Source organism: Euprymna scolopes, chromosome 20, assembly GCF_053919585.1.
Source record: "Euprymna scolopes isolate OS-2025 chromosome 20, ASM5391958v1, whole genome shotgun sequence".
NCBI lineage: Eukaryota > Metazoa > Mollusca > Cephalopoda > Sepiida > Sepiolidae > Euprymna > Euprymna scolopes.
The window spans coordinates 75688713-75715484 of NC_136501.1; the positions used below are offsets into that span (position 1 = coordinate 75688713).

The 26772-nt window shown below is 33.2% G+C and overlaps 1 protein-coding gene across 2 annotated transcripts in view; it reads left to right on the forward strand.

Annotated features, from left to right (window-relative positions):
• Positions 1-26772, forward strand: part of LOC145241464 (monocarboxylate transporter 12-B-like) — a 373770-nt gene that overhangs the window by 322391 nt on the left and 24607 nt on the right. For both annotated transcript variants that reach the window (XM_080104444.1, XM_080104445.1), the window contains one exon: positions 17443-18308. In XM_080104444.1, coding sequence (XP_079960570.1) covers positions 17443-18308 — 866 coding nt within the window. The remainder of the gene's footprint in view (positions 1-17442; positions 18309-26772) is intronic.

A 26772-nucleotide genomic window follows, 5' to 3' on the forward strand; every position in this document is an offset into this window, starting at 1 on the left:
CGAAAAAAGGTGAAAAACAAAACATATAATCAATAAATAATTGGTACCAAAGGTAATAAATGCTACTTTTTTTTACTTACATGAATGAGTTTATTTTATGTTTTAAAGTATTTTCACTAAAAGTTAAGTAAAAATAATTAGTTCATTATATTCTGCGATCATGATTTGATAAATACTGCAATTTTCATTAAAATTGGTTGATTTCCTGATTTTTGGTGAATTTTTAAGTAAAGGAAGGAGTCAAAATGTTTATACACTTTGAGTGTCGGCATTCATTTTATCTGTACCTAACATTTTTCGATGAATATTTAATAGGAAAGCGACCACGTGCGGTTAATTTATCAATAATCATGTGATTAAACCCATTGAAAATTTACCGATATTGTAAACACATTCTGTTTACATTAAGCCTGTAGTGTTTTTTTAGTGATGCAATGTTGGCAACTGAGATTTAAAAAAAATCCGCGAGATCAGGAGAAAGAAATGTCCAGAAAATCGCTAGATTTTTAACTTTTATCATCTGAAAATTTTTCTGGAATTATATTGAAGCGGTTAGCTCCCGTATTTTATCAGTTAGTTTTACCTGTTTTTTCAGAGAGGGTATTTTTTTTGCAGGAAACAAATCATAAACTCAAACTTTTTATAATAAAAGTTAAAAGGTAAATATACTGCAAATTAAACATCACAATAATGGTGCAACATATTTTGAAATTAGAAAACTAAAAAAACAAAAAAACTTTGTTTTAGCATGTTAAAAGTATTTAGGTTGGTAGATAATTAAATTATACTGTATTGGTATAAGTTTGTTTTTGCTGTTGTTTCTTGCTTTTACAATGTTGACTAAATACTTCTAAATTTCGTTTTTTAAACTAAACTTCGAAGGTTTGAATGCCCACCACCCACCTAAAATGTACTTGGAAAAATCGATTTTATAGCGAGATTTAAGAATGGTTAGACGAAAAAAAGGTGAAAAACAAAACAAATAATCAATAAACAATTGTTACCAAAGGCAATAAATGCTACTTTTTATTACTTACATGAATGAATTTATTTTATGTTTTAAAGTATTTTCAAGCGCTTGCGGGTGTGTGGGTGCGAAATATCTTCAGATTTTCTAGAATTTCCCGCTAGATTGCAAACGAACTCTCCAGCTCTTGCAGGAAAACCGCTAAATTAGAAACACTGGCCACGTGACAGTAAGCGTAATAAATAATTGTCCCTAAATAAAAAATGGCCTTTCTGTACAAAGAAACCCACCTATTTATCATAGAAAAATTAAGTATAATGTTATAATTAAAAAGAAATATATAAAAACACACATAGATATAGTAAACATATTATACCAAAACGTGGAAGCCATCTATCCAGTGTTTTTTAGACAATTAATTGCGAACGAACCAAGAGTTACATTTATATATATATATAGATTATTATTATTATTATTATTATTATTATTATTATTATTATTATTATTATTATTATTATTAAATTTTAAGTTAGCTCATACAAATAAGGAAAGACAGTTGTGGTGTAAAGTAGGGCGGATATGAGGGGTGGGAAACGCGGAAGAAAGAAAATGTTTTAAAATTACCACAAAAAATTATTTATGATTTTTCCTTTTTCTTTCCTTTTTTTTTCTTTGGTCTTTTCCTTTTCTTCTCTATCTTTTAATTTCGTTACAAATACACGTAGGGATATGATTGGGGAGCGGGGATGGGTAAGAAGGCAACATAAGATGTACGTTTCCTGAGACAAATTTGAGCTAATTTACAAGTATTTTTATAACGGACTAATTCCGATTCACATTTTGACATAGATACTTAAAAAGTTGTCAACTTGACATACCGCTGCTAATGGACCCTATGCGCACTAGAAGGTTTAAGGTTTAGGGCGACTACCACACACCCATGCACTACTTTTGTTTAGTCCTTTACAATCTCTATCTCTGTTTTTTTTTTTAAATCCCCTATCCTTTCCACGTTATCTTTACATTTCAACACGGACCTTAAACCACATCTCTATTTGGTCTTTTATTAAAAATACTTTTTTTCCTATTACTATTTTTAACAACATGTTACTGATTTTCCTGATATTAATATACTATGACGCTAGAGACCTGACATTTTCATTGCAAACTTTGCTTTGGTATAAGCTGTATCGCCTGTAAAAGTTTCTAGTTGCTAGTAACTAGCTAGCAGAAGGATGTTCATGACTGTGTAGCAATATATTACTATGTATGTAAAAATTAATATAAAGTATACCTTGCTTAACGCTTAACTTCGGTATTAAGCATTCTTGTATAAACCTCATAAAACTTCATTCGTTAGTTTACCTCTAGAAAATATAAATCTCACATTATATATATGTATATAACAATAAATCCGAAGCAAAATTAATTATTGAGCACTTTGCAAACATATTTTAACCAGACGCGCATTTAAGCAATTAAGCGAAGCTCACTATTAATTTGCTTGTAAACAAACTAATGGTTTGAGCACTGTTGTGACGGGCGGGTGTGTGAGGAGAAATATCTACGGCACCGATTCCTGGTCCGATGGTTATAGATGCCGACTGTCATCGCAACGGTTGTAGGTTCGATCCACGGATGAGGAAAGGTGTACGTCTAGCCGCACTGATGAGTTGAGATGAACAAAACGGTACTGTATGTGGCTTATATATATATATATATATATATATATATATATATATATATATATATATATATATATACTAGCAGTTCAGCCCAGCTTTTCTCAAGACCTTTGTACTGTTCACAACTTTATGCGTATATATATATATATATATATATATATATATATATATATATATTAAAAAGTTTGACTCCTGTCCAGGTAACCTATATCTAAAATTTCAAGTGTTTTGACCCCAAATTGGCAGAGGAGTTTGGTAGAGTCTGAAAAGGTCAACTCTGTAAACTTTGACCTGTTGTCAGACAAATGTTCGCCCAAAAACTGATTAAAAAAGATTGCTGTATGTCTGAATACCCTTTATGTAAAATGTTAAATGTTTATACCAACAATTTTCTGAATAGTTTGCAAGAGACCGCAAAGGTAAAATCTTTTGAACTCTGAACCTTTGGTAGCCAAATTCTCGGCCAACAACTGATTAAAAATCTTGCTATATCGCTGAATACACTTTATGTAAAATTTCAAATGTTTAGACTAATTCATATGTAATATAGTGATGTTTGCATTCTGTAGATGCAAATGGAGACACTGCTATTAGTGTAGCTCTTTTGTTAAAACTGGAAAAATATTTATCTAAGCCAGCAGGTACGCCCACCGTAGACTGGTCGTTAAGCCTGCTTAAATATGATATTCGAATTCTTGCAGATTTCGTATATATTGTTATAAAGTTAATGTTTATCGATTGAAATTAAACTAAAAATCATTATATATATATATATATTTATATATATATAAAACTTGAGTTCCTTCAAACCAAAACTAAATCCGTTGACGATCTCTTGATTAAATTATCTATAAAAAGTAGATTGCTGGAGTGCCATCAGCTATGATCGAAATCCAAACCAAAACTTATGAAGAATTCCTGGTAAAATAATTTATTACAAAAAAATGGAAGTCCACGGCAATTAAATAACAGTCATTCGGATGTAAGTGTGACATACAAAATAAATAATACACTCGCTATCCTATTAATATACAGATAAATATGAAATTTGCATTAATCATATTAATAACGACCATATATAGATAGGTAAACACATACACGAATATGAATAAATGCACACACATACACGTAAGGAGGCATGTTCTACGTTTAGTTAGAAGATTCAGTTTACCAAGTAACTTGAGCAAAAACACCATCTTGTCAGTCTCATTATCTATTACTCCTGTAATTTACCGGCTTCTACACCAACTTTCGTCACATTCAGGTCTATCTTAAATCTTGTATTTCAGTCTACCCAACAGCCTCAATAACTGAAACTCGCAATTAACATATATATATAGAGAGAGTGTATCAACGCGTAACCTAATATCCCTTCCAGTCGTTAAATAAGTAATAAGGGATTTGTTTATGGCTTGCATTAGATTAGTAAATTCTAACAATCGATACCGTTGGATTTAACCCTAATATAGCGGTTCCGAATTTAGGAGTTTTTGGTCTTAAATCTATGTCAATGTCTTCATCTAACTATGATTTCGTCTCTTTTATTAAAAAGGTTTGTGTGTTCATACCTGAGTATTCTAGTCTTTTCTTCTTGACAGAAATTGCATTTATGTTTGAATCCTTAAAGGGTACTAGACTTTCAGATAATAGACCACGTGACAACCGGTATAAGCCCTTGCCTTTAAGGGCCCACCACTATTTAGCCAGCTTGACCTTTTCCCCTGCAGTGTTCAGAAAGAGTGTTAGTGAACGTACACTCGCAGTTTCGAACTGCCCGACGATACCCCGATAGGGATTCTCTTCAGTATGTGTGATTGGTTTATAGAAAACACATATTTGACCTTAAAATTGCAACTCAGCGGGCATAGATATTTTTGTTGGTGTTATTTATTATTGTGATTAATATCTTGTGGTTAGATGAGCTTATTATCATGTCCATGTATTTGTACAGAAATTACTAATCTTAAATGACTGCTTATGAATAATTTTGTATGAGGATATTCTGTGTCTAAATGTTTGTCTAAAGTGTCCCAGGAAAAAGTTATCAACGTTAATATTAAACAATTTGAAGAATATATGGCCTTACATACATAGAAAGATGTTTATATAGAAGAATATTCGGTGATAACTTATAGGCTATATTTGTAGGAGTGTGTGTCTACCACAATGAAAGGTGTAGAGAGATCATGTTAAAACCTTTATATATATATATATATATATATATATATATATATATATATATAAAGTGAAAGTGTCTGTCTGTATGTCTGTCTCTGTACATTACTCTACAGAATAACTCCGTCAACTTTTAGTCTAGAGACTCGAAATTTGATGTACAGGGTAGTAAGATTTGGGAAAATCTTTGTAATCAGTTTTCGGCCAGAAATTTGGCTGTTAAGGTGTCAAAGTTCAACGATTTGACCTTTGTGAACTCTACCAAACTCTTATTTTTAGTCGACCTATGTTTTTAATCAACTTTTCATCGACTATATACTTTAACTTATCGTCGTTTATAGTATATTTTTTAATTCTCATTTTCGCTCCTTCGCACTTTTACTTAAACACCTGATGGCGATTCGTGGACGAACCGAAAGCGCTTGTGATAGCAACAAGTATGGAACTTTTATTGATATTGTTGATTTGGTTACAAAAAAGATTATACGGAAAATTGAAAAATTAAAAAAAAAGAATCATAAAGCAAAGTGTCTCCGTTGCATTTAATAATATTTGTTTGAATGAAAAAATACTGCTTAAATATACCAATTTCAAATATATATATATATATATATATATATGTATATATATATATATATATGTATATATATATATATATATATATATATATATATATATATATATATATATATATATATATATATAGGGTGTCCATAAAGCCCGTGTGTACTTTAAAAAATATATAACTTTATTTGTATTTGGAATAGAAATAATCAGTAAAATGGATTTGAAAGAAGTAAATCAATATTTTTCAAGCTTTTATTGAAATCTTATTTAACTTTCCACATGCCCTCCAGCATTAACAATACAAACGGTAATACGATTTTGCAGTTCACGAAAAAACATTTGCCAAATGATTTATAGTAATGCCTGAAATCACATCAGTTATTCTAGCTTTATAATCTTTCAATAAACTAGGTTTGGTTGCATACACACTTGTTTTCACATGTCCCCATAAAAAATCTAATGGAGATATAGTAAAAAAAAAAAATCGTGCAAACCTTTTACCACTGGCAACGCCCGCTTCAGAGAGTGAAAGACGAAAGAAGAAGAAGAGAATGGCCACTGCGTCTATTTATAGACTAGAGATCATGGGAAGAGTATGCAAATAACTTTGGACGGTTTTGTCCTATAAAAAGCCTGTATTTGGGAGAGAGAGGGGTCTTTTTTGTTTGGCAGAAGCAATTGCTGTCAGAAGTGTATTGGACTGCAGGATTGAAGAGTGAAGATTGAGTTGTGGGGTCATTGTATTTAACCACAAGCTATTTCGCCTAAGAACAGATCATGGAATCTGGGATGTTGAGATTGGGAAAAGATGTGATACCACCTTTTAGTGGAGAAGGTGATGTAGTCGGATGGATAAAGAAAGTAAAACTGGTGGCTAAGCTTCAACATGTGCCAGACCTTGCCAGTTTTATTCCACTTTTTTTGCAGGGAGATGCACTCGCTCTCTATCTTGAGATGAATAATGCAGAACAAGAAGATGCAGAACTGATAGAGATGAGACTCGTGACCGCCTTCACTGAGGGGCCTTTTGAGGCATACGAAAAACTGCAACGATTCAAGTGGACAGGAGAATCGGTGGATGTTTATGCTAATAAAATCAAAAGAAGGGCTGGAACATACAGCCAAACTGGCATTCATAACTGGATTCCCAGACGATGTATTTGTGGCATTACAGCAGCTACCGAATATAGAGAGAATGGATGTCAGCAAACTGATACCGACTGCACGGCTTTTAGTCAGCAAAAGGGTCGTAGAAACTCGGACATTGGCCGCAAGTGCGCAAACTAATGAGACTAATAAGGGAAAGAAAGAATCAAGCCTTCAGTGCTTTAGATGTCAAGGATCGCACTTAAAAAAGATTGCACAGAGATCCCTAGGGCCAGGGCAACATGCTACAATTGTGGAAAATTTGGCCACATTGCGAGATATTGTCCTCAGATTCAGGGAAACGGGCAAGGGGGAGCTTCTGCGCCGCAAGCTACCCTAGCAATGAAATGAAGGCGCGATACTGGCCTCTTCCTATAATAGAAGTAGAGGTGAATGATTCTGTAATGACTGCACTTGTCGATACTGGGTGCACCACTACTTTAATCAATTCCAAACTTTTGAAGGGATATGGAAGGAGCGGTACAGTGAAAGCAGTTGATGGGAGGAATATAGAATGTAAAGGAGCCAGACAAGTGGAGATAAAAGTCTGTGGAATGCACGTAAAGGTGAGGGCAATCTTGATGAATCACATCGTTGATGGGATCGACGTCATAATTGGAATGGACGTGATTAATGAGCTGGGAGGTGTAACTATAAAGAAAGCCAAAGTGAAGTTTGGAGATATACAATGTGCCGTGGCTGCCCATCAGCTGAATGTTTGCAAAATCGAGGATAAAGACTTTGAAGCAAACTTCGATGGAGATGAATGGACAGTAAGATGGGCATGGAAGGGAGAGCCTCCAGTATTGCAGAACAAAGTCCAATATTATAAAAACTCTCTGGAAGGCGATAAGAAATTAGAATTCGAGAAAGAGGTGGAAAGATGGTATTCTGTTACCATGGAAAGGAGAAAGAAAAGGCGTGTTGCCATTGATGGCAGTATTTCAGGCCACACAAGGGAAAGTTAGGCCAGTGTTCGACTTTCCTGAGTTGAACCGTTTTGTGGCGTGTCATACAGGGAGCGACATAATAGATATATGTGATGAAAAGATAAGAAAGTGGAGACAGTTGGTAGGAGGGACCGCAATAGAGGACCTTAAGTCTGCCTACCTGCAACTACATGTGGCAAAGGAACTATGGCAGTACCAGCTGGTCTGTTATAAAGGAAAAACCTATTGCCTAACACGATTAAGATTCGGACTTAATGTCGCACCAAAGATTATGGCAGCCATTTTAAAAACAGTATTAAAGAAATGAAGTAGGACGAAAGAGGCCACTGATTCATACATTGATGATATAATGGTAGACGTAACGAAAATATCGACACAGGAAGTTGTGGAACATTTGAAGGGGTGTGGGTTAGCAGCAAAATCTCCGGAATCCCTGGACGGAGGAGCGGCACTGGGCCTTAAGCTTATGAAAAATAAGATGGGTGCACTAATGTTCAGGAGAGGCAACGAGATCCCAGAGATGGGAGGAGAAATTAGTAGGCGGGAGCTATTTTCGATCTGTGGTAAATTATTGGGGCACTATCCAATTGCTGGATGGCTGCGATTAGCATGCAGTTATGTGAAAAGAAGAGCAAATGGAATGGATTGGGAAGAAAAAGTTGATAGCAGAACCATGAAAGTGATGCAGGAGGTTCTAGCTGAGGTGAAAAAAGAAGACCCTGTTAATGGCGCTTGGCACATACCTGAAGTGAGCACAGGAGTCGTGTGGTGTGATGCAAGCAATGTTTCAACTGGCGTGGTTGTCGAGATTGGCGGTGTGGTGGCGGAAGATGTAACTTGGCTGAGGAAATGTGATTACTTTAATCACATTAACATAGCTGAATTAGATGTTCTTCTAAAGGGTGTCAATTTAGCTATCAAATGGAGACTGACAAATATTGAAATAAGAACTGATTCAGCCACTGTACTCAGTTGGGTGAACTCTACTGTGGAGGAGAGTGGCAGAATACGAACAAAGGGTGCCGGAGAAGTGATAATAAAGCGGAGATTAGGGATGCTTAGAGAGTCGATGTATGAATTGAAACTGCAAATAAAAGCAGTGTTTGTGCCTTCTGAAAGAAACGAGGCAGATGCGCTAACACGGATAAAAAAAAACAGTGGTTAATTGAGAAAGAGGAGGCGCCGATATGCTGTCTTGGAATTGGAGAAATTAAAGAGTTGCATGACATGCATCACATGGGAGTGGAGAGAACATTATATTTGGTGAGGCAAGTGGATCCGAATGTAAAACGGGAAGAAATTCAGATGATAGTAAAGAACTGTGTTCGGTGTCAATCGATCGATCCTGCCCCAAATATACATAATCCTGGAGAAATTGGAGTTTTAACGAACTGGACGAGACTAGCTATTGACATAGCACACTACCGAGGGGGAGCGTACTTATCAATAATTGATTGTGGGCCAAGTAGACTGGCGATATGGAAGGAACTGCGAGTGTTAGTCGCATCTGCAGTTGCAACTGAATTAGAAAAGGTGATGCTTGAACGAGGTCTAGTAAGGGAGGTGATAATGAACAACGGCACTGTTTTTCGCTCAGAAATCTTTCAGACGATGCTAAAAAAATGGAAGATTAAAAGTTATTACAGGGCAGCCTACAGACCTGGAGGAAATGGCATTGTGGAGCGACATCATCGGACCGTGAAAGCAATAGCTGAGAGAGGAAGAATATCGCCTGAAGAGACCACATTTTGGTACAACATGTCCCCTAAGGTCGGGCAAAGAGATAACATAGTACCACATAGAGCAATCTTTAATTACGAATGGAGGCATCCTAGAGACATGTCACCGGAAATTAATGATCAAGGACCAGCCAGAATTCAAATAGGAGAAGAAGTTTGGGTGAAACCGCCTAATGCCCGATGCACAACGCAGTGGGGAAGAGGAGTGGTAACAGGAGTGCAATCCCCAAACAACTTAAGTGTCAATGGAATGCCACGACATGTTTTAGATTTAAGGCGTGTGGTCCATTTAGGTGATGAGGATGGTGGTACTGAGCCAGGGAGTGATGAAGATGAACCGGTGCCGATGCAGAGACCGCAAAGAGAACGCAATGCGCCGATCTGGACACGGGATTATGAGATGTGAATGATCTTTAATGATCATGGGGGCGTGTAGTAAAAAAAAAAATCGTGCAAATATTTTACCACTGGCAACGCCCGCTTCAGAGAGTGAAAGAAGAAAGAATGGTCACTGCGTCTATTTATAGACTAGAGATCATGGGAAGATTATGCAAATAACTTTGGACGGTTTTGTCCTATAAAAAGCCTGTATTTGGGAGAGAGAGGGTCTCTTTTGTTTGGCAGAAGCAATAGCTGTCAGAAGTGCATTGGACTGCAGGATTGAAGAGTGAAGATTGAGTTGTGGGGTCATTGTATTTAACCACAGGAGACAAATCTAGCGAACGTGGAGCCCAATGAAATGGTCCGCCCCTTCCAATCCATCTGTTAGGAAATTCCTGATTTAGAAACTCTCTAACACGCCGATCAAAGTGACAAGGAGCTCCATCTTGTTGAAACACTGTATTATCTTTCAAGTTTAATTGTTCAAGTTGCGGAAGAAAGTAATTCTGCAACATATCTAAGTAGCTGTCACTGTCCTTTTCTTCTTCGATCTTCAAAGAAATATGGCCCTATGACTCGATGTATTCCCAAAGCACACCACACATTAACTTTAAGAGTGTCCCTTTCATGTTCAACAGTTTCATTCGAGTTTTCAGTTCCCCAAACTCGGCAATTATGCCTGTTGACCTTGCCACTAATGTGAAATGTTGCTTCATCAGAAAATAGTAAATTACTCACAAATGCATCATTATTGCAAAGTTTTTCATTGAACTGGTGACAGAAAGTTAGCCGTGCATAATAATCCTCTTCTAACAACTGTTGATGTAATTGAATTTTGTAAACTTTCATATGAAGTTTTACCCGCAGAATCTTATGCACAGTAGACTTTGGCAGCCCGAGCTCCAATGATGCCCGTCTTACAGATTTTCTTGGACTTGCAGTAAAGGATTCTTCTATGGAAGCAACACTTTCGTCACTGACACATGGCCTTCCAGACCGTGGATTATCATGGACAGACCCTGTCTCTTAAAAATTGTTCATCCATTTATCAATGGTGTTCCTATGAAGCGCTTTTTTTTTAAATGTATTCAATTCTAAACTTTCTTTGTACAGCAATAGTAGATTTTAATTCAGCCAACCAAAGGACAGTTTACTTTTTCCTCAATTGAAGCCATGGGATCAAATTGATTCTGAAAAACAAAAGAAAATATTTTTACTTATTTTTTACTTATCTAAATATTGTTACGAATTTTGCGGTGAAAAATTATTCAATAACTATAGTTAAAACTAGTTACATGAAACTTTATAACATTTTTTACAGATTATTTCTATCGCAAATATAAATAAAGTTAGAAATTGTTTAAAGTGCACACGAACTTTATGGACACCCTATATATATATATATATATATATATATATATATATATATATATATATATATATACATGGGAGATGTATAAGAGGATCAAAGAATATATAAGGATTTATTAAATGCAGACTTTCCGATATAATAAAAAGCTCGAAATCCAGGTGGAGTTATTGCGTAGGGAAATGTACATAAACAGACAGACACACACGCACACACACAGAGCAGACAGACAGAGACTTTCACTTTTATAGATATACTAGAATGGATGTCTGGCATTGCCCGGGTGTTTGGAGGTGTGTGTTGAGCAAAAAAAAAGTGGTAGTAGGAAGGCAGGCTCGAAGCCGTACCGCGAAGGAGGAAAAGAACGGGGAAAACGTGACGTTTTGCAGTTACGATCACTGCCAAACTGGAATTTACGTAGGTTTAAATTAAGGCTAGACAATCGTCGAAAGTTTTAGGTAGACATACATACATACATTTATATATTGGTAGCTCAAATTTTCGACTCAAACCGATTAAAATATTGCCCTATCTCTGAATACCCTCTATGTAAAATTTCAAATGTTTACATCAGAAATTGTCTGAGTAGTTTTGTAGAGACCACAGATGTCAAATTCTTTTAACTTTGACCCCTATTATGACCCTTTAATATTTATTTTTTGGCTCAAATCAAGTTATTAAGTTAGAGCCATGTCCAAGGAACCTATATCTAAAATTTCAAATGTTTAGACACAAAATTGGCAAAGGAGTTTGGTAGAGTTCTCAAAGGTAAAATTGTTGAACTTTGACTCCTTAGAAGCCAAATTCTTTGAGAAAAACGTATTACAAAGATTTTCCCAAATCTTTATATCCTGTATATCAAATTTCGAGTCTGTAGACTTAAAATTGACAGAGTTATTGTGTAGGGAAATGTACACAGGCAGACACAGACAGACAGGCACTTTCACTTTCATAGGTATATAGAGATCGATATACGCACACACATACAAAACTATTTCAGTATTAACAAAAATTATTATATATTATGTTGACCAGCAATGTGAACTCTGCCATCACATTTTTTAATTATTCTCGCAGTCTGAAAACGAGAAGGTAAGCACAATGATAACAATACATAGGATATACTTTCCTTATAGTTAAGCATAGAAATATATTTCATGAAAGTAGTATTATAGTTCCAGCTCTAGACACGTATATGCAAGACATTCGTTAGTAATGGCAATACTTAGACACTCGTTGTCTGTCCCAGCAGTTACCTGTCCGTCCGCTCCATTATTCGACGTCTGTAACGACGTTAAAATGAAAGTTATATTCAATTCTCAACGTAGGTAATTGTGTATCACTCAGGACTTTTATCCAGTCATGGCTGGTGGAACAAGAGCATGTGGCCTCCTTGAATTAAATAAAGTGTTCGAAATTCAGTTCAAATTCCCGAGTTCGACAGAACTATTCCCCCGTTCGACAAGATACACCTGGAGAAAGTCAGAGGTTACATCGACCGAAAGGTTGTGAAAATGACACTCAAGATGAGAACAGTAGTTCGATGAATCCAAACGAATATTTATTTTTTTAAATAAAATTCAAGTTCTAGCCATCTATTTGATTTTTTTTTTTACATTCAGGTCTTTATACGCAATCAGTTGACTTTAATTTTATTCTTTTTACTATATTCTTTTATATGTCAATATTACTTATTTATTTTTGTAAATATTATTTATTTTTTGTCAATATACTATATATTAATTTGTATGTCAATATACTTTATTAATTTGTATGTCAATATACTTTATTAATTTGTATGTCAATATACTTTATTAATTTGTATGACAATATACTTTATTAATTTGTATGTCAATATACTTTATTAATTTGTATGACGATATACTTTATTAATTTGGATGTCAATATACTTTATTAATTTGGATGTCAATGTACTTTATTAAATTGGATGTCAATATACTTTATTAATTTGTATGTCAATATACTTTATTAATTTGTATGACAATATACTTTATTAATTTGTATGTCAATATACTTTATTAATTTGCATGACAATATACTTTATTAATTTGTATGTCAATATACTTTATTAATTTGTATGACAATATACTTTATTAATTTGTATGTCAATATACTTTATTAATTTGTATGTCAATATACTTTATTAATTTGTATGTCAATATACTTTATTAATTTGTATGACAATATAATTTATTAATTTGTATGTCAATATACTTTATTAATTTGTATGACAATACACTTTATTAATTTGTATGTCAATATACTTTATTAATTTGCATGACAATATACTTTATTAATTTGGATGTCAATATACTTTATTAATTTGTATGACAATATACTTTATTAATTTGTATGTCAATATACTTTATTAATTTGTATGTCAATATACTTTATTAATTTGTATGTCAATATACTTTATTAATTTGTATGTCAATATACTTTATTAATTTGTATGACAATATACTTTATTAATTTGTATGTCAATATACTTTATTAATTTGTATGACAATATACTTTATTAATTTGGATGTCAATATACTTTATTCATTTGGATCTCAATGTACTTTATTAAATTGGATGTCAATATACTTTATTAATTTGGATGTCAATATACTTTATTAAATTGGATGTCAATATACTTTATTAATTTGGATGTCAATATACTTTATTAAATTGGATGTCAATATACTTTATTAATTTGTATGACAATATAATTTATTAATTTGGGTGTCAATATACTTTATTAATTTGGATGTCAATATACTTTATTAAATTGGATGTCAATATATTCTATTTATGTTTTGTCTTTATTCATGATATATACCTATACTTTATAGCTTTTATGTCAATATACTTTATTAATTTGTATGTCAATATACTTTATTAATTTGTATGTCAATATGCTTTATTAATTTGTATGTCAATATACTTTATTAATTTGTATGTCAATATACTTTATTAATTTGTATGTCAATATACTTTATTAATTTGTATGTCAATATACTTTATTAATTTGTATGTCAATATACTTTATTAATGTGTATGTCAATATACTTTATTAATTTGTATGTCAATATACTTTATTAATTTGTATGTCAATATACTTTATTAATTTGTATGTCAATATACTTTATTAATTTGTATGACAATATACTTTATTAATTTGTATGTCAATATACTTTATTAATTTGTATGACAATATACTTTATTAATTTGGATGTCAATATACTTTATTAATTTGGATGTCAATATACTTTATTAAATTGGATGTCAATATACTTTATTAAATTGGATATCAATATACTTTATTAAATTGGATGTCAATATACTTTATTAATTTGTATTTCAATATACTTTATTAAATTGTATGTCAATATACTTTATTAATTTGTATGACAATATACTTTATTAATTTGGATGTCAATATACTTTATTAATTTGGATGTCAATTGACTTTATTAAATTGGATGTCAATATATTCTATTTATGTTTTGTCTTTATTCATGATATATACCTATACTTTATAGCTTTTATGTCAATATAATTTATTTCATGTTTATATGCTTTATTTATTTTATGTCTGTGTACTTTCCTTAATCTATATCTATATATCTTATCTAATTTATATCTATGTAATTTATTTATTTTATATCTATGTACGTTATGCTTCTAATATCTTTGTACCACATCCGTTTTGAATATATATTTCAAATATGCATATATGTTATATTTATACAGCCTGATATTCTCCTTTCTATATATTCTAAGTTTTCATGCACAGAGATGTTTATCATCCTCTCTTTCTCTTTCTCTTTTTTAACTAACTCTCTATGGTTCTCAAAACCTATGTTGTTTTTTTCTTTAATATTTCTAACCTTATTAAAAACTAAAAACAGAAGCTCATTTTCATCCCCACCAACATCACTCTTCTCTGATATCTGTTTCCTTTCTGCTGTGAACTATTCTTCCTTCCTCTGTAGTCACGTGCCGTCCTTATGTCAGTCGTTTTAGAAAAGCGGTTCGCTTAATCAGCAATTTTCAAAATAAATACTGATACAAGACATCGCAAGAATAAATAAATAATGACGCCACTCCCCCCCCCCTAGAATACAAAAGAGACAAAAGCCGAAAGACTGAAATGTCTCCTTCCGGTCAGCAACTTTTACATGACATTTAATCAACTCGTTGCGATACCAAACACCACAAGATTCTCAAAATAAAACACATTGCATCTATTATTTCGATCGTCGCATGTAAATAAACATTAGTAAAGCTTTAAAAAGGTCAACAAATGCCTGGTTTCTCGAGGATATACAAGAGTCGTTCCAAAAGTTATGTGTTCTATTTAAAATTTAAATATTAAAACATTGAAGAGCAACGAAAAGGAAAGTGGTACCATTAAGACGAGCGACCTTTTGTGCCCCAGAATATATTTTCCTACATAGTAACCAATATAATCAATATGGCTTTTGTCAGCAATGAACGATGCCTCGACCGTAAAAGTTAGAAGTGCACTTTCTCACTCACATGTCTGTCGCCAGTCTGAAATCGACGAGCCCATCTCTTAACTATACTGACACTACCTTAATCGGCCTGGTAAACGTTCAACAGGTGCCAGTAAATATTGATCTGTTGAATTTTTGCTGCATGAAGGAATTCGATGGTGCATTTCTGTTTCTGACGCGCGTTCATGACAGGGGTTATTTCTTGGAGTCTCACACGGTCAACATCTGCAACAGAGAAATGCAATGTTTAGGTCGTGAATGCATAAGTAAATATATCATAACAATACAATTTGCATTTTAATGTGATCTGTCTGGACGAAGTAAAAAAAGAGACATTACTACAATCATATTATCAAGAATAAAAAAAAATAAAAATAAAAATAAAAACGCATGTAATCTACTCATGTCTTTTGAAAAAGAAAATCATTTGCATACCATGTCAGACTTCATCTACAATTATCCCATTTGCAAATCATGTCAAAGGCCATTCACAATTAAACTCATTCTAATTGAGTGCACCGACTTTATAACAGCAAGGGCTAGTTTATATATTAAAAAAATAACATCAAGAATCTATTCATGAAAAACAAGCCCCATTATACCTTAAAAAATTAGCCTTCATCAAAAACTTGAAAAACAACATACTTCTCATATGTCAGTTAGAGTAGGAAGTAAAGGCTCCCTTAATTCATAGATAATCGGCAGAAAATAACGCAAAGGCCGTAAAACCCAACAAAACAAACAACAAAAAATAATTGAAAACAGTTATTATTGGATTAAGTATAAACGTCACGCCTCTTGGCCTTGATAAGTGGTGATGCCTATGTAAAAAAAAGTTATGACAGATTTGGCATCAGAATTAAACTCCAATTTAATTGTGATGGTTGGTTTGAATTTCATAAGATTGTAACAAGTCAACTCTAAGTGAATATAGACGTTATGTTTATTCAAAAACAGTTACTTTTTTTTATAAATGTAAGAAAGAAAAAGGCACTAAAATGATGAACTTGAAACCGTGTATTAATATTGTAAATTAATTCTTTTACAATTTCTCCTTTTGAAATTAAGTAAAAGGTTTTCTTCACTAAATGTGTATGTGTTCAGCAAAGATTTAATTTTATTTACAAGAATTTCAGATTGTATTTTACTTATTAGATACGCAACGATCAAGACAGTCACGGAATCAGTCAGGCCACTGATCGTCCAGATATAAAATACAATTGAGAATATTTTCTAATCACGTATTATGATGTGATTGATGATGTCATCAACTGTGCATGGTTATCTCTAATCTATTTAAAAGGATGGTGTCATCCTTTAGTGACATCACAATTTATTGCGTGGTCCTATTTATGACGCCACTCTTGCTGATGTCACCCATTGTGTACGGGAACAAACAAACGAAAACCATGTAACAGAGAGCACAGCGTTTAAGTATTATATAGATAAAGAGTGAGTGAAATATTTTTTATCCTAAGCTGTCTCCTAATTCTGAAAAATGATTTTGTAAAAGAGTAAATTATTTTACATAAAAAAGACTCTGGGGCAAGCAAGACCTTGTGAGTTCTAGCAGTTTTTTAAAGAGGCATTCTCTCAAGGTGGGCTGAATTGACTTCTTTCAAAGGAAAAAATGGCGTGGAAATATCACATTCGCAAACTGTCCCTCGTTTCATGTATATCCAGGCCAAGGGTGATTACAACTTAAGGTTTATACAGTTCTTGCGGGAAATCTAGATATACCTTTACATAGAGCGCCTCGTATTCCCAAATAGTTACCCATCTGATACTGGCCAGAGTCGCCGTTGCTTATCTACGAGGATCTAATGTGAATCAGTGTGTCAACGTGATTATGCTTTATCAGTGTATAGATTATGTACTTATTGCAACGCTTTTATATTTTCTTTATTTTCTTCATTATCATTCAATTTATTTTACAGGCCAGAAATCTGCCTTAAAAACAATCACGATCCTGAGATAGATAGCTTAGCGCAGCCGGTCCGGAAGGATAGTGAACCATTTTCACCCTCATATGACCCCTATATCGAACCGACAACGCCTACGACGATTCTGTCGATGGATACAACAGACACAATCATCACAACAAATACCCCACTTAAAGATACCCAAGATGTCAATGAGAATATCAGAAATGGTGGACACCTCGTTGAATCGCAAGAATCTGTCACAGAAGGAGACGCGAACGTTCGGTGGAAATTTTGCCAGGCATTCAGTTGTTGCACCAAGAAAGCCAGTGGCAGTTCATCGGCTTGCTGTTGTGTCCGAAGTAACAGTAAGGCTGCCCAAAAGACTCAGAAACCTAAAAAGGTTCTTATCGACTGGTCCTTATTGAAGGATCCACTATTTCTAATATTCGGTTCCAGCCTCTGTCTTTTTACGCTTGGCTCTCAGTCGTCGGCGGTCTTCGTTCCAGCCCTTGGAAAAGAGAAGGGCCTCGGTAATATACAGGCCGCTTATCTCATCTCTATCTTGGGCGTGGCTGACGCATTAGCGAAGATTAGCGCCGGGTTTATATTGGACTGTAAGCCAGTGCAAAAATATAGACGCTTCATGTATAATGTGAATGTGTTCCTCATTGCTGTACTTATCATTCTTTGCCCATTCATGGAAACATTTACCGAATTCGGAATACTATGCGCAGTTTACGGAGTTTTAAATGGAATTAACGTATCACAGAAAGCAGTTATGTTAACTGAACTTCTCGGACAAGATAGGATATCCAGTTCATTTGGACTTACAATATGCTTCCAGGGCCTCGGAGCATTGAGCGGGCCACCATTATCAGGTATGTTGTTAATTTTCTTATTTTTTATTTTTTAATTATTTAAATATTGGATAAATGTATCGACCTCAAAAATTGATATTCAGTTTATAAAGAAAAATAAAGGACAAAGGCCCGTACAATAAAATGAGGTAGTTGCTAGACGACAAGTATTCAGTTATGTAACATGTTCAGTTATGTAACGTGTTCATTTATGTAACGTGTTCAGTTATGTACCGTGTTCAGTTACGTAACGTGTTCGGTTATGTACCATGTTCAGTTATGTAAGGTGTTCAGTTATGTAACGCGTTCAGTTATGTACCGTGTCCAGTTATGTAATGGGTTCGGTTATGCATCATATTCAGTTATGTAACGTGTTCAGTTATGTAACGCGTTCGGTTGTGTAACATGTTAGGTTATGTAACACGTTCAGTTATGTAACATGTTCAGTTATGTACCGTGTTCAGTTATGTAACGTGTTCAGTTTTGTAACATGCATCCTAGATGGCACCCGGTGGTTTTACTGGTTGTCCTAGCCATGACCGTAAATGCGCTTGGGCGCGGATGGATGTAATTAGATACAAAAACAATAAAAAAAATTGTAAATATTGACCTCATGTTTTTTTATTTTTTCGAAAGTTAAAGACTTTTCGACATCATCCTCACCAAGTAAGCAAAAACAGATCTTATCAAAAGTGGTTTGAACATGAAGTTAAGAAATCCAAGTCGAAAGATTAGAAATACTATTTAAATGTAACTATTAGCATATCAGTTTTATTATGGAAATTTTTATATACGCTGGTTCAGTTCACTTAATACGTATCCTGTTGAATCCTGACAAACTTGTAACACGCATTTCATAATTACGCAAAACTAAATTTCAATTTTTTAGAGTATATTATGTTTTCTTTATCTGGTCTATCAATGTGTTCTCCCATGTGTTCGATTTAGCGTGTTATTTATTTATTTATTAAGAGTTTTCGTTTTTCATATTACATTTTTGAAGCACGTTGCGTATACAAGAGTATAAAAGAAAAAATGAAAATAGTTGAGAGAGTGAAAGAGATTGAAAAAGGAGAGAGGGAAAGAGAGAACCAGCAATATGAGGAAAATGAAAGAAACGGAGAAAAAAGAGAAAGCGATAAAGAGAGAGAAAGAGGTTGAACGTGAAATTGATGAGTTCTTTTTCTCTCTTCCGACTTTTGTATTCTACCTAATTTTATTTTCCTCAAAACATGGACGAATGAAGAACTCCGCTGACATTTCAATTAATCGAAACTGCAATTAACACTGAGTGCAGCAACCTTTTGAACTTTAATCGAGGGAGAACGAAGATGATGTTATTAATATTTCCTTTTACAGTTTTCGCAAATGTTGGGCAAATATTGCAACCATTACTGAGATTTTTTTAGGGTGATAACCTTTTCGAAAAATATAAAGTGCACTACCTTTAACTGTATATATTTGTTACCTATCTTTTTATTGATTTTATTGTCAGCTTGCGCCATATCTATCTGCGGCTCTCCCTCTTCATTTACGGGTTGCAATAACTTGGCATTACCCCAGGAGTCGAGTATATTTTCATTTGTGTTTGTTTTATTTTTTTAACCATATAAATACTGTCAGTATGTTTTTTTACATTGAAATTTAGAAGTAGTAACAACTACAAATAACGGGATCAGCAAGCAAGTTGATAATTAAATGTTGTTTCACACATAAACACAGGCATATTATGTGCCAAGACATGTAGATATGTATATGCTGCGTTGAAGATATATATATCAAAAGACGTCAGATACTATGACAGTTTAACGCACTGAAAACTATTCCGCTTGAGTCTCGAATCGAGAGTTGAGTTATGGACAGATAAATCGTATCTTATTGACATTCTCAAGAACTACATTTTGGCAGCAGACTCAATGTTATATGCGTAGAAAAAATAATTAGAGTTAAAATTACATTGAGCGCGTCTAATAATCCCCACATAGCCTACATATATATATATATATATATATATATATATATATATATATATATATATATATATATATATAAAGCGAATAATAAAATGATTTATGTAAATTTAATCAATTTAGTCATGACACGTTGGATAAAAAATACTACCACTGTTTATTCTGTTTTGATTCCATTCGAAAAGCTATAACCTGTGACATATATATTAAGACATATTTTAAGCATGACTTTTAGTTTTAGATTATTATTATCATTATTATTATTATCATTATTATTATCATCATCATTATTATCATCATCATTATTATCATCAGCATCCTTATGATTATTAATATTTATATCATTATTATTAATATTATGTTTATTATTAATATTATGCTTATTATTAATATTATTATTATCATGATAATTATTATTATAATAATAGTTGAGTTGGACGTTGATTGCGTCTTGTCGGTTAACCAGAATAATCTCATGTGAGTAAAGGATTTTTTTTCATTATTATAATAATAATTGTAGTAATGATGATAATAATAATAGTAATAATAATTACTATTATTATTATTATTATTATTATTATTATTTACTAGGAGTAGTCACACAGGGTACCATCAAATATTTCTCCTTGAGGACAAATTATAGCGCTATCCGGAGTCTGGGTGACAACAAGTCGCCCCAGACTTCCAGTACTCTTCGCCTCTCTCGATATCCATCGCGTTTGCACTTGTATTAACGTAACGGCCGCTTACCATTGTTCTCGTTGACAGCGACTATTGATCTTTACTGGAATTTAGGGGGCAAAAAGTTTCTCTTATTATTATTATTACTATTATTATTATTATTATTATTATTAATAATAATAATAATAATAAAAAAAATAATAATAATAACAAACGAAACAAGAAAGCGTTTCTAACCAAAATTTTAATTTGAACTTGAAATTTATGGTTAAACAAGGAATTGTCTTACATATGTTCGGATGTTTTATGTTTCTGTCCTTGTGTACATTTTCCGGTCGTCAGTAAAATCAGCGGCGGGGTTTAAAAAAATAGCAGAGGAGGAAAATACCTTTCTAACTGAAATTAGTATTTAAAAATTGAATTTACGGTTAAACGAGGAATTGTCTTTCACATAATTGGATGTTTTATGTTTCTGTTTTTGTGTACATTTTTCTGACCAAACGCAACATCGGCAGAGGAGTTAAAAAAAACGAACAAAGGAAGCTTTTCTAAATGAAATTATTATTATTATTATTATTATTATTATTATTATTATTATTATTATTATTATTATTGTTATTATCATTATTATTATTATTATTATTATCAGTGTTCTTCTACTTATTATTATTTTTATTTTTGTTATTATCATTATCGTTATTAGTATCATTATTATTGTTATTATTATTAAATAAAACAAATTTACTTTATTGGTTATTACTATTACCACTAATATCATTAATAGTAGTAGTAGTAGTAGTAGTAGTGGTTGTAATGGTGGTATGTTTTTATTATTTTTTATTATTACTGTAGCTGTAATGGTAGGTGTTGTTTATTGCTGTCATTGCTATTGTTGTTTTGCTGTTAATATTATTGCTACCGATATTAGTGTTGCTATTATTATTGTAGATTTTATTTCTATTGTTGTTGGTGGTGGTAATGGGAATAGTGGTGGTGATGGAGGAAAAAGGTCGGGAAGAGATTTTTGACCTCGTGGGGAACCCTCCTAGAGATACTGTCTCGATAAAACTATCGGTGGTGGTGTAACCTTAAATTCACTAACCTCATTTATGGGAGAATGTCAAATCAAAATATTGAAAATAACGACGTAAATGAGGCTAGAACATCTTGTAATGGTCTCACGTCAGATAGGTGTCCCACTAGTCAACAGGGTGGGTCCTGTCGTCATTATACAATTGTTCTAAATTCTGAGGATGTGGCTGGATATAGGGGGAGTGAGAATTGCCAAAGAGGGTACCAAAACACGAAGGGATTTGGAACAGGAAATGTAAAAAAAACATGGAGGGATGAGGAAAGAAGAGTCCTGTGGGAATGCTTTGTAAGAAGTGGAAGTACCGGGGAGAAATGAGGATAGAAGACCACACTGGCAGAGGCGGCTTGAAGAGAGTATTAAACGGTGGTGGAAAGACATTGGTAGAATCGAAGAAATAAGAAAAGGAGGTAAACTAGGACAGAAAGCTAAGGACGAGCTTGAAAGGAGGTATAGATAGCTGGAAAAGGGAACGATGAACGTTCTACCAATGTTGAAAGAGAAGGTCCACACTGGTGGTATAAAAAATTAGGAACTTTGTTGGAAAAAGTGTTGCATTTCGACAGAACAACCTTTTCCGGAACAATCAGTCTCAGCTGTATACAGAATTAAATGGTAGTAAACAGGCGGGAAATAACACTCTAAATGCAAAAGATGCAAGGAAGTTCTGAAGTGGGATTTGGTCCGTCGAAAGGCGATATATTGAGAAGGCTAGCTGGTTGGGGGAGGTCAGAGAAAGGCTATCAGAAATGCAGCAGATGAAAAACGTTCAGATAACCATCGATGACGTTAAAGCTGGCATATGAAGGATGACAAACTGGAAGGCACCTGGTCCAGATGGATTGATGGGCTTCTGGTTTAAACAGTTCCCATGCCTTTATCCACCTATAGCTGCTGCTCTGCAAAGGGTTGTAGAGTCGGGAGATGTCCCTGATTGGCTTGTGAAGGGAAGAACAACACTGATTAGGAAAGATCCTGCAAAAGGAACAGATGCCATTAATTATAGACCAATTACATTCTGCCATTGATATGGAAACTGTTGACTGGAATATTAGCAGAGAAAATGTATGAACATCTAGAGAGTAATGGTGTTTTTCCTTATGAATAAAAGGGGTGCCGGAAAGCCTCGAGAGGTATTAAACAGCAACTACTAATTGATAAAGCAATAATACAGGATGCAAAGAAGAAGAAGAGAAATCTGAGCGTAGCATGGATCGATTACAGAAAGGCTTATGACATGGTTCTTCATTCATGGATACGTGAAACACTATTGATGATGAAGTTTGCTGAGAATGTAGTAGCGCTTTTGGAGACAAGTATGGCTCAATGGAAAACGGTGCTGAGAGCAAGCAGAGAGGAGATGGGGCAGGTTGGCAATATGTGGAATATTTCAAGGAATTCGTTATCTCCACTTCTTTTTGTAATGATAATGATGCCACTGAGCATCCTATTGAAGAGAGAAATTGGGGTATAACTTTGGATCTGGTGACAGATGCCTCAACCATCTACTGTTTATGGATGATTTGAAAATATTCGGTAGAAATGAAAAGGAAATGGAGAGACTGGGAGAACTTGTGGGGATATGTTGTTTTTTGTCGTCGTCGTAGTAGTAGTAGTAGTAGTAGTAGTAGTAGTAGTAGTAGTAGTAGTAGTAGTATAGAGATTTGTTATTTTTCATTTAATTTATATGAGTGCTATTAAGCCCGAGGCACTCATTAATGGCGAGTTGAACCTGCCTTCTGCGAAGGAGAAAGTCCAAATCGAGTACCAGACTCAAAATCGGCCACCATTATCATGTATATTGCCACCAAGGGATATGACGACGTTAGTTTTTTTAAACAGTTTTTGCAGCTGTTGACATCATTTTAGATGCAGCATCTGGTACTCTCAAATTATCTCCCATCTATTATTGACCAGGCTCAGTGTTGCTTTACTTCAGTGATCTAACGAGAACTAATGTGTTAACGTGATTATGTCGCCTATTAGATACATGTATGTAATGTAAAATATGGCATATCGATGTGACTGTGGAAATGTCAATATTTCTCTGGATGATCACAGAAACATTAAGAAATATAAGCGTTGTTTAATCAACTTAGAGTAAGAGGTATGAGTGAGAAATTGATTTGTTCAATTACTAGGAAATTACGGCAAATTAGGTACAATTTAATAATCAATTGGATACAATATGTGAACCAATATGGAATTTCCCTTATAATAATAAAGAATTAATGTATATATATTTTTGTTTTCTATATTTTTTTAAATTTAAGCGAAGGGTTATACAATCAGTAAACAAAAAAGATCATTCTGTATTGCAAAAACACGTTTGTAACAAAGCCACCTACAAGGTTCTATAGAGCTGCGTACATCTCTGTGGTGTTCCTCCTGATGGATCTTAAGCATCCGGTTTATTCTTGTTTTAGCTCGCTTACTATTGTTGCCTTGGTAATGTAGCTTTAGGTTTGGGGTATCTGTGTTCCCCGGTACAAATGAAAACAAGTCGTTTTTAGTTAATCCGTGATAAATTCATTTCAAGCAAACAATGTTTTAAATATACATTGTATTCACTAGAAATGATGCAAAGCGTGTTTGGGCTATGATAATTGCTAGAAGCAGTGATATCCTAATATCAACCTGCTTACCGTTTTTTATTAGATAACATCAATAATATCTAAACTTATCGATTGTTGGTTTTGATTTTATTGAGAGAAGCGAACACCTGTGTCAAAGTTGAAAAACAATCCAAACATTTTCGGTGGACTCCCTCGACTCTTTCGTCTTCGTTTGATCTTTTGTCACATTACTTTGACTCTTCCACTTTCTTCCATTCTTTATTATTTTTCCTTTTCTTTAGGTTCGTTTTTTTTTCTTTTGTCTTTCTTTCGTTATTTGTTTTATGCTTTAAGTTTTTTTGCTGTTTTTTTTGTAGATTACTTTCCTTTTGTTATTCTCTATTTTGTTTTAATGTCTTTTCCTTTGTAATTTGTTTATTTTTACGATTTTCTAAGCGCTGTGTTAACTTTTTATATTACTTTATTTTTCCATTAAATGTATCGAGGTCGAAAATAACAATTAAAAAAAACGAGAAATTCCAACAATATAAACTACAACAGAAACTATAAACTAACATAAAAATAGCAAGACATTTGAAAAGACTCATCCGATAGAGGTATATATATATATATATATATATATATATATATATATGTATATATATATATATATATATATATATATATATATATATATATATATATATATATATAACTCTATGCAGTTATTAACATCAGATATAAGTTGGTGAAACATAACGAAAATGAACGAAATGAGCTAACCAAACATAAAAGATACATAAAAATAATAATTTCCTAAATACACTATTCTCTTCTGTATTACACCATGATCATTCTTTAACATTTTCACAATCTATTCATGAATTCATTTTAATTTTGGAGGAAACTTCTTGAATCAGTACTCGTTGTAAACTATGCTTACAGAACAGAACTTGAATTTACATAAACAAAAACCTTTAAGTTATTACTAGGGCTGGGACAACTGCATATTTCTTCATTGCTTTTACTCTCGAATGTGTATCTGTTGATATCTTATAAGCATTTATATAGAGTGGTGTGGTTCTCGGTTGATTAACTGTATCGGATATATACTCAAAAGTCAAAACAATGAAAAGAATATGCTGTTGTCATAGCACAACTTATTACTGACAAGATTTTTGTCATACATCTCGATCTAAATTCAAGTCTGATGAACAAATTTAAGAAACGAATCATTTTATTTCATGAACATATAATACATCTTAAATTCTATCACCAATGTTCGCACGAAAAAAAACATTTGTTTATATTACAAACGTACAAAATATTTTCAAATATTGTACTTGTATTTTATTACTTCAATCAAATATTGTATTCAATAACGCATCGCTACTTCTGATGCATATCCATGACACATGTTTCTTTTCCTATGGTTTCACAGCGTCAATATCTGTAACAGAAAGATTAAACTTTCAGGTCATAAATGCATAAGTTCAATAATCATAATCTAATTTGCAATTTCCTTTGATCTATTCAGACAAGATTTGAAAAAAATAGGAGACATTACTTTTGAAACGACCCTCGTATATATATATATATATCTATATCTATATCTATATATATATATATATATATATATATATATATATATATATATATATATATATATTAATCTACGGACAAACTGTTTCGCTCTATCACAGGTTTTAAATGTGGCTAGACTAGCAAGGATTGAAATTTGACTGTCTACGAGACAGTTGGTATTTTAACCGTTACCTTATTTGGGTGCTGCTAAGATGTGAATGTAAAATTACAATGATTAAACACTGCTTGAACTCCACTTCATAATAAGCTCCATTCATCAAACATTCCAATTATCGAAGCTCTATTTGTTTACACAAAGAGCATTGCATAATACGTTACATGCATTATATATTATTTCCTTGAACCATTGAGATGAGGTTTCATAATGTTGTTGTGTTGGGGGGGGTGAATGTCTATATGACCGTGTATAAACTTGTATCAAATAACGTATATTGTATGTCGTGTTTGAATCGTAGTATGTTCAATATGTATGTGGCACTAATAAATGTATGTTGTGTTTTTATCATAGACAGATCATATGCATGTAATTATGTACGTTGTGTTTGTTGTGTAACGGATTGTTGTCCACAGTTCCTTAGCGTCTA